Below are 9,046 nucleotides of genomic sequence, written 5' to 3'. Positions count from 1 at the left end.
CTAAACTCTGGGTGCTTTGGCCCCCTCATTAACATTGTAGATTCCTTTTGACGCTGGATTCAGGAGCGTCTGGAAAAACAATAAGCATTTGAAAATTTAATTCAATGCCCTGTTGAGGGAGTCATTGGCCATTCAGAGTGTGTAAGTGTATACTGTGTTGCTCTCAGACCTCCCCTCATGGTACAGAGATTATGTGGGACAAATTAATGATAGGTATATCACAGTGTTGTGTACCAACTGCAGAATTATTGAGTCTAACTGTGCATTCTCTTTTCACAGGAGCTCAACCATCTACCCTTCCCTCTCTACATTCCTGCTGCTTCCTCTCTCCTTCCATTCGTCTTCCTCGCTCACAGGGTAAGGGTTACAGCGTATTGCTTTTTGAAGTAGATATTTGCATAATCAGATTAGGATGCGTGATTGTCAGTGGACTCCCCCATCAGAGGGTGCTCCAGAGGAGAGAGGGTGCTGTCCAGCCCAACAATGGAAGACTCCCCTCCTCTCTCACCCTCCAACAAGCCTGCACCTGCATCCCACCCACCCATCCGAGCTGCAGGTCGGCCGCAACGGCAGTCCACACTTGGACTTACAGCCGTGGAGGGGTGAGAGTGAGCAAGAGGAAAGGCAAAGAAGGAGGGGGGGAGGTGGGGTGCATGATGGGAGTAGGAGGGCAGGGGTTGAGCTGAGATATTTAAACATGCAGAGTGTGAATTGGCTTTAAGGGGATAAAGAGCTCAGGGCCTATCGGTTGGCACCCAACTCCAGAAATTCTTTTTCATGGGCGCCTCAGCCGGGAGAGCGAGGGGCTGCCTGCACTGATCTGGCCCATTGTGATAACAGATTCAGACAGTGTGCTAGACGCTGATAAGGAAATGTGCTCTCAATAGACGATTACCCACATACTTGGGAGAGAATAGTCAATCAGGCAATATACTTGGTGGAGGGAATGAGAAGCGTACAGATTTGTTATTATTTTCAATGCAGGGTTTCATAATCCTGCTGGAAAGTTGAGGTCAGAGTAATGCTCATACTGTGATTGGGCGATTTCTATAAATAAGGTGTATCAGCAAAATGCATTTCACAGTTTAACAGCATGTGTGCAGAAGCTGTCACATGCCTTTCTATCCCGTTTCAAATGATCATTGGATAATTGAACGTTAAGGAGTTACCAAAACATTCAACATACAAAGAACATTCTTTAGATATTACATGCCATATTAGCAAGAAGTCCAGGTTTATTTGGTGTTATTTCAATTCACCATGAAATTGCTCAGTTGAGTGTGAAATTGCACAAGAGGTAAATAAATGCTGTGGGAGAGACAGACGGCTGCTGTACACTTGTCTCTCTCTCTCTCTCACACAATATAATTTATTTAGTATTTTTGCAGGATTTTAAAGAGTCACCTGTCAGTTCCCACAGGCCTCCAGTCAGTGTGTCCAGCTGCCCTCTGCTCCGTTTACACACCATTAGCCAGTTTAACAGCCGGAGTGAGCCGTGTTTACTCTTCAGCTCAGTTAGTTGCAGCCTTTTGCCTGAAAACGGGGCACATTTTCTACAGTCACAAAAGGCGATTAGGCATGTAAATGTCTGACCTCGGTTCAAATGGCAACGGGTGCAAACAAAACTGCAGATATTGTAACGAAGAGCCGAAACAAATAACCCAATGATCAGTTTGTTGGAAATTAATCAGCAATTATTTTGATAGTAGATTAAGAAATGTATTAAACAAATAGTTGTTGATTAAGTAATTCGTTTTTCTCTGATTTATATTATTATAAATATTATATATATTGTATTGTATTGTATTATATTAAATATATTTGCTTTGGATTGTTATTGCTACAAATCAAGTCATTTGAAAATGTTACTTAGGACACTTTGGAGATTATAATGTGCATTTTTCACTATTTTACGACATCTTAGACTTAGACTTAACGATCAATCAATTAATTCATGATCAAGTGAATTGATCAATCGATCATGAAAATTGGTTTCATTGCTAGGTTATGTTATTTCTCTGCGTCTCACCTTTATACTTCAGAGTTACAGCCTCGATCAGATGACATGTACAGCAACAGAGTGATGTTTCCTCAAGAAAACTCCATCTGCATGTTGGTGAACTGGACAGTGTTTGACTCCAGAATGACCTCTGACCACAGGGTCACAAGTTAAGCTGTCATCTTTTAGCACTCCTTTCTCAGGCCGCTGGTCAGTGGACAGAGAGCAGAGGTCATCTTTGTGTCCACACGGTCATCACAGGACTTGTGGACAAATGTTTCTGGGCTTATTGAGCACGAACAAAGAGGCATCAGCTCTACTCTTAACTTCAGCTCAGTCGTGTCTTACACAGTGTGACACCACATACTGATCTGTCTTAGTACTGTTTTTGCAGTACGTATACAAAAAATCAACAGCTGGTTATCATAATCAGGAAATGGCATAATACGTGTGTCGATGCATATCAATCAAACTATTTAATACTTTAAAAAAACATTTGAAATTTCTCAGTTTTTTTCGCTGTTCCTGGAGATTTTTTGTCATAATTTCTTTTTCCAGCTTCGATCAGATCCTCCGTTTATTTTGTGCATTGCATTATGGGTGAATCATCCACCAATAGCACACTCAAAAATCAGTCATAATACTACAATTCAAAATGTGCTTAGATTTAGTAAATATTACTCAGAAGTAATGTTTGGTAGCTAAAATGTTTCCTGCTGTAAAACTTTTGTGCCTGTGTAAAATTTTGAGGGAATTTTTGAAAAAAATGAGAGTAAAACGATTCAGAGAGCGATTTCTTAACAAATCATTTATTAAATAAATAGTTCAAATAAATAACATACTGTATATTCACAAGCAAACCAAAATAACTTATAAAAGAGGTATCAGAAGATAATTAGTACACTCTTCACAGTAAACAATCAATTCATAATCTTTGGCAATATGACATGCGTATTTTACAAAAACTCAAATGAAAATACATTTAAAAGAGAAGATAGTTGTGTGCCGAAGCATGTAATTACTGAAAGAGGATTGTCAGTTTTGTTTAAATTCCTCAGCCTAATCCTCAGTACCGTAAATTCATAATCAACAAATACTGAACACTGTTGTTTAAAAACAGTGAAAATAACTGATTTTTCTAAAGTCACACAACCTTGATAAACTGAAATAAAGGTCAGATTTAGTCTTCTCGAAAAACAAACAAAAAAACAGCATGTCGATTGAAAAAAAAAAGAAGAGAAAGAAAAGTGCCCTTGGCTGTTTTGAGACGATTGCAGTCTGGAGAATTGCCTGAACCATTATCTATTCAAATGCTTTGCTGAATCTATCACTTGAAAATGAGAAATTCCTTAATCCCCTCCATTTTCCTCATAGGCAAAAACACCCTCTCATTGCAGAACTAAATTAGTTCCAGCCGGCCGGGTACAAGGAATATTAACGTGAAGACATGAAGGGAATATTGTACATCCAGGTTCTTACACATCCATGCAAAATACAAATTATATTATCATATTTCAACACTGATCAGCATGGAGGCTGTGCCCACGTTCAGCCACGCTTTAAAGTCACACACGGGTGACAAATGCAGAGAAAAAAAATGAGTCTTAAGGAAGGACAACATCAGTTTTTTAAACCCAGGAAAGGGGTCAGAAAGTCCATTCAAGAGTTTAATTTTTTTGTATTTTGTGGCTGTTCTACCAGGCCTCAGAGCTATCGCAGCTGGATCCAGGTGACGGGACTTCTGTGTCACTGGTCAGGGCCCAGGGATGTGGAGGAGAGTGCAGCTGTTCCATGTTTCCTCTGAGAAAGGTGAGCAGTGCGGTGGGGGAGTGGCTGGCTGGCTGACCGCTCTGGCTCTCCAGAAGCTGCACTAGGAAGTTGATGTAGCGCATGGCCAGACGCAGGATCTCATTCTTGCTCAGCTTCTTCTCCGGAGGATGGGTGGGGATGAGCTTACGGAGCTCAGCAAAGGCAGTGTTGACATTGTGCTGGCGCCAGCGCTCCCTTGTATTGGTGAACACTTTCCTGGTCATGGTGCTGAGTAGAGCTGCAATGAGACAGAAAATTAATTAATCAGCAATTATTTTTGACAAATATTTACAAATACCAAATGTTATGCTTGTCTTTGTCATACATGATAGTGAACTGAATGTTTTTGGATTTTTGACTCTTGGTTAGACAAAACGAGATCTGCATTTTTAATATATTTTTCGATAGAAATGACTTAACTTACATAAAAATATTTGTTTGCTTTCTTATTTTTAAATACATTTTTCCTTCAAATTCAATTCTCACACTGTATTTAGCATTCATAAGCAGTATATAAACTTGGACACATGGTTTATATCACACTGTAATTGTAAGCTGTAAGTTTGTTAATAACTTAAACTCCACCTGTGATCACCCATAAGTATAAACATAATAAAACAGGTGTGATAATACAAAATGTGTTTTATAGGAGAGGTTATAACTGTTGTAGTTATAACTACATTACGGTGCATTATAAACCCTTGATTAAATGGTTATTGACAGTGCTATTAAATGCTAAACAGGGAGACTGTGCTGAAATAAAGGTTTCCTACAACAACAAAGCTCTCAAAATATCATTCTAAAGAGATTATTTGATTTTCTACTTAATGCAAAATATTGGTATAAATGCACCATCATTTATTTATCATTACACTATAGCTCCAAGCAAGTACACCATGTCCCCTCGCATTACATTTTCTGGTTGATTAATTATTTACTTGGTCAAAATGTGGCCCTTAGGGGGAAAAATAAATATCCTTCCATGACAAATTTCTCACCTGTCTCTGTGTAAAAATGTGCAGAAAATCTCAGTTGCAGAGTTGTCCTCCGCAGGTCATCAGTTGTCCAGGCGTGAATGTCCACTCAGTTAGGTCTTTTCATGCTCGCTCAGAGAGATCCTTATGAGTGAGAGGGAGTGGGAAGGAGACAGTGACAGAGAGAAAGAGAGAGTATGAGGGAGGGAGGGATGGGGAACAGAGAGAGAGAGAGAGAGTAGGGGTAAGACTGCTGCATGCTCGTATCCCACATTTTATAGCAGGGTGACCCTATTGTGTGACGTGTGCTGTCGTAGAGTCTCTGTGGCATTGTGTGAGTTGTTAACCACCCCCACCTCCCTCTCTGTCATTTAAAACCTATACAGGTTTCTTTACGATTATACTGTCCATAAATCATCACTTTGTAAATTTTTCATAGGTGCTTCTGTGAAATATTTGAAGGGATTGTGGGTCTCTTTTTTTCCAGCTCTCAACAGCCTTTTAAGTGACTATTTGTGCTGCTTTTATGATTCATTGCTCATTTAATCCTTGAAGGTTCGCACTAAAGGTGACAAATAAATTCCCATTGAAGTGAAACTGAGACGTTCATCTCTCTGATCCTTCTCTTACTGCTGTGGACACTTGTTCCTTTCTGTTTCTCTGACATTAGGCATGGACAACCCACCTTCCCCTCCACCGTGGAAAAGACCTTGATATCACTGGCCATTGAATTCAGCCTGATTGGGCCACAAAAGGTAAAAATACCATATCCAGATTGACAGTCGAACAATGTGTGTTTTGTTATGACTATGGTAATCTTGTTGAGCCATTCCAAGGGGCCACACATAAATTACAGAGGAAACAGGGAGAGCACAGCATCCTGACTCACCTCTCTCCAACCTCTACTCACTCCTCTCCCTCACCCCTTCCTTGCCTCCCACTTTCAACCTCCGTTCTGATAAAAAAACAAGTCTAGTTTAACCAATTGTCACTGTTCTTTTTACACCCTTCAAGTGTTGTTTCAAAGACGCAGCCTTCCATAAAAGTCTCTGTGTGGAGTAGGAATTTACATAATCCGATTAGGGGCTGGGATTAGCCCCGGGCCTGGAGAACAGGCCCGATGGGGGCCGTTTTCTGAATCGGCCATTCATGGGCCCTGCTGCACGTCCAAGAGGCTGCACCTGCAGGCCAGGCGTCGATGCTCTCTGGCTCTATGCAGCCTCCACTGCAGGCTGAAGGTCTGCAGACACACTCGCTGTAGGACATTTTGGCCAGTTCATCACACTGGCAAGGCCAGGTGAAGATTATACCTGATTTGTTGTAATTTATCTGTCATGCAGGTTGGAGCTGAAGGCAGAATAGGCATAAAAAGATATGAAGCCACTTGTGGAATTAATTACACTGAATTTAGTTTAACATTTTGATATGTAAGGAAACTGTGAGAGTAATGAAATCAGATGACTCTAGTCTGCCAGCAAGGAGCTCGACTGACAAGTTACTGCTGTTGCATTCATGATGCGCTTGTTAGACTAATATTGTAGACAGTTCCTGTACACAGGGACAGTGTTGCGGCTTTAGATTAGAGCTACATCAATTAGTCGAATAATTAATTAGTCCGTCAAGAAAAAATGCCAAATATTCACTTTGAATAGTTCGAGCTTCTCAAGGGGGAAGGTTTTTAATCTGAAGGTGTCAGTTTCTGACATTTTAAAGACAAAATCAATTAGCTGTTTATAGACAAAACAGTTAATCTACTAATTAATAGAATGATCAGCAGATAAATCAATATTGAAAATATTCATTAGTTGCAGTTACATTAGATTTATAGTGCATGGCTGCAGATTTATTATACTCTGACTGTCTGGCTTCTTTCCTACGTTGATACAGATTGTCCTAATCGATGCACTGATTGCCAGTTTACGTGTAAAGGATCAATAAACAACAACAATCACTGCTGACCAAGTGTGACTGTTGTGAACTGGGTTCCATGTACATAGTAGTCTGCTGCTGTGACTGATTTTTTCCAGGTAATAGTCAGACCCCATGTATCTCTGTAGAAACAGGAGCAAAACGTGAAAATCTTTTGATAATATTTGTTATTTAAGATGATAATTGTGGTACAATCGCAATACAGTCGTCCCTCGCTATCACTTTTCGCGGACTCGCTGTTTCGCAGATTTTTTTCAGTGTAATTTTGCATGCTTTTTTTTTTTTTACAGGGTACTGTAACAGTATGAACACGCATTAATTAAGGGAGTACTGTACAAAATGCGTGTAAAAAGGTGTATACAAGTGTGTGGTTAGGGGTTTTACGGCCTTAAAACATGTATAATAATTAGGGCTAATTAACTAATTAATCGCAAAAAATTCTGTAATTAATCGCGATTAATCGCAATTAATCTATCAATAAATGTATCAATAAATTAAATACATTTTTTTGAGACTGAAGCTTATAATGAATATTTATTTATGTAAAATGATCAAATTAATGTAGAATAAACACAGAGAAAGTACATTTAAATTCATTCATTTTATTGGCTTAAGGTGCACATATGCACAGTGCAAACAGAAAAAAGCCAGAATGAGGAAATATACTGACAAGTGCCACACTCCTGTAGTGTAGACAGGGTGTTTTGCTTTGAGGTGATATGTTAAAGTCTTGTTACTTCTGTGGAATTTAAATTCGGCTTTGCAAACTGTGCAAATTACCTTGTTTTTGTCCAACAAGCCGTCGGGCAACTTTTTAAAATTAAATGTTCCCCCTAAAAGTCCGTCCTTATCCATCTTTCCGCCATAGACTCTCCTTTAGTTAGGACAGATCATAGACATATACATAGACTCTCCTTTAGTTAGGATAGATCATAGACATATATACATAGACTCTCCTTTAGTTAGGATAGATCATAGACATATACATAGACTCTCCTTTAGTTAGGATAGATCATAGACATATACATAGACTCTCCTTTAGTTAGGATAAATCATAGACATATACATAGACTCTCCTTTAGGATAGATCATAGACATATACATAAACACCTCATTGAGCAGGTTGGTCCGTTGCTGCGATACGTTACCCTCCGCCATTTTGGATGTGGCAGATCTGCCCGTAAACTAAAACAAGCAGGGCCGGTTTTAGCTGTGGGCAATGTGGGCGACCGTGCAGGGCGCAGTCTCCGTGAGGGCTTTAAGTTAATGCCTCTTATACACCCATTCACACACACACTAATATATCTGGGAAACAAAGCTCTACTTTGCCACATCCAAAATGGCGGCCGCCACCGGAAGTAAACAAAACCGCGTTAATTGCGTTAATTTTTTTAACGCGTTAATTTTGACAGCACTAATAATAATTGTAAAACTTACTTCGCGGATTTCGTTTATTGCGGGTTATTTTTTAGAACGTATCCCCGCGATAAATGAGGGACCACTGTATTACACTTGAGGGTGTGCTTTAACTTAGTATTGGCACTTCAGTGCTGCATCACTGTTGTGCCAATAATTAGGTTAAAGCACACCCTCTCGTGTAATATTGCTTAATTGTGAACTACAGACCTTTTCATATAACAAATACATTTGAAAAAAAAAATTAGCTAAAATGCTATGTCATTCATTGAATTGTGATTACTAACAGTAACCATGGTAACGAGAAAAACATGAAGCAGAGGTCACATGACATCCTTTGTCCTTTTGAAGTACTATGATGTCACTTTAGAATGTTTATAAGTACAACCCACAGTTCAAATACAGAGACACAAGGATCCACAGAGCCACTACAAACTAACAAAGACTAGACTAAGGAAAAGAAGGACATTATCCACTAAGTACAGGATTATCAATCACTTCCGAATTCTTCGATAAAAGGATTTTTACTCTCTGTAGGCAGAACAAGTCTATGGCTGCCCAGTTAAATCCTTCAGCGACTGGAAAATATCAACAGTCTATCAAGACTTCATCCTGTCAAGCAGATATGGAGAAACATCACAACGTAAAGGGCCAGGCAGAGGCCGGGAGAGTGCCCAGGAATCAAAGGCAACCTCAGGGTTTTAGACAACCTGCTGAGTCCAGAAGAGGGCCTGACCGGAGGAGAACTCCTTGGGTGCCACCAGAGCACCGCACCCCTGTGAGAGAAATCTCCAACCGAAACAACAATCAGCATGCTGCTGCTAAACCACAGCGGGCTGACAGGGTCAACACCCGCAATCAGGCGAAGAATCGCCCTCGGACCGCAATTCAAGTTCCTCAGCAGTGTGTGAGTAGCGAG

General features: G+C 40.0%; 1 protein-coding gene and 1 long non-coding RNA gene across 2 annotated transcripts; one reads left to right on the top strand and one right to left on the bottom strand.

The window, feature by feature from the left end:
- Positions 1 to 203: 203 nt before the first annotated feature.
- On the top strand, positions 204 to 5,537 carry LOC113745652 (uncharacterized). Its single transcript, XR_003462300.1, has 3 exons — positions 204 to 357; positions 3,701 to 3,808; positions 5,453 to 5,537. It is a non-coding gene; the product is annotated as an uncharacterized LOC113745652 (long non-coding RNA).
- On the bottom strand, positions 2,886 to 4,978 carry tal2 (T-cell acute lymphocytic leukemia 2). Its single transcript, XM_027278031.1, has 2 exons — positions 4,807 to 4,978; positions 2,886 to 4,046 (listed from the first exon to the last, which is right to left on the bottom strand). Exon 2 carries the CDS (start codon positions 4,030 to 4,032, stop codon positions 3,694 to 3,696), a length of 339 nt encoding a protein of 112 aa, XP_027133832.1. The 5' UTR covers positions 4,033 to 4,046; positions 4,807 to 4,978; the 3' UTR covers positions 2,886 to 3,693.
- Positions 5,538 to 9,046: the final 3,509 nt, after the last annotated feature.

The sequence above is a fragment of the Larimichthys crocea genome, chromosome III, assembly GCF_000972845.2.
Source record: "Larimichthys crocea isolate SSNF chromosome III, L_crocea_2.0, whole genome shotgun sequence".
NCBI classification, from domain to species: domain Eukaryota; kingdom Metazoa; phylum Chordata; class Actinopteri; family Sciaenidae; genus Larimichthys; species Larimichthys crocea.
This window is presented reverse-complemented; position numbering and strand designations above follow the sequence as displayed.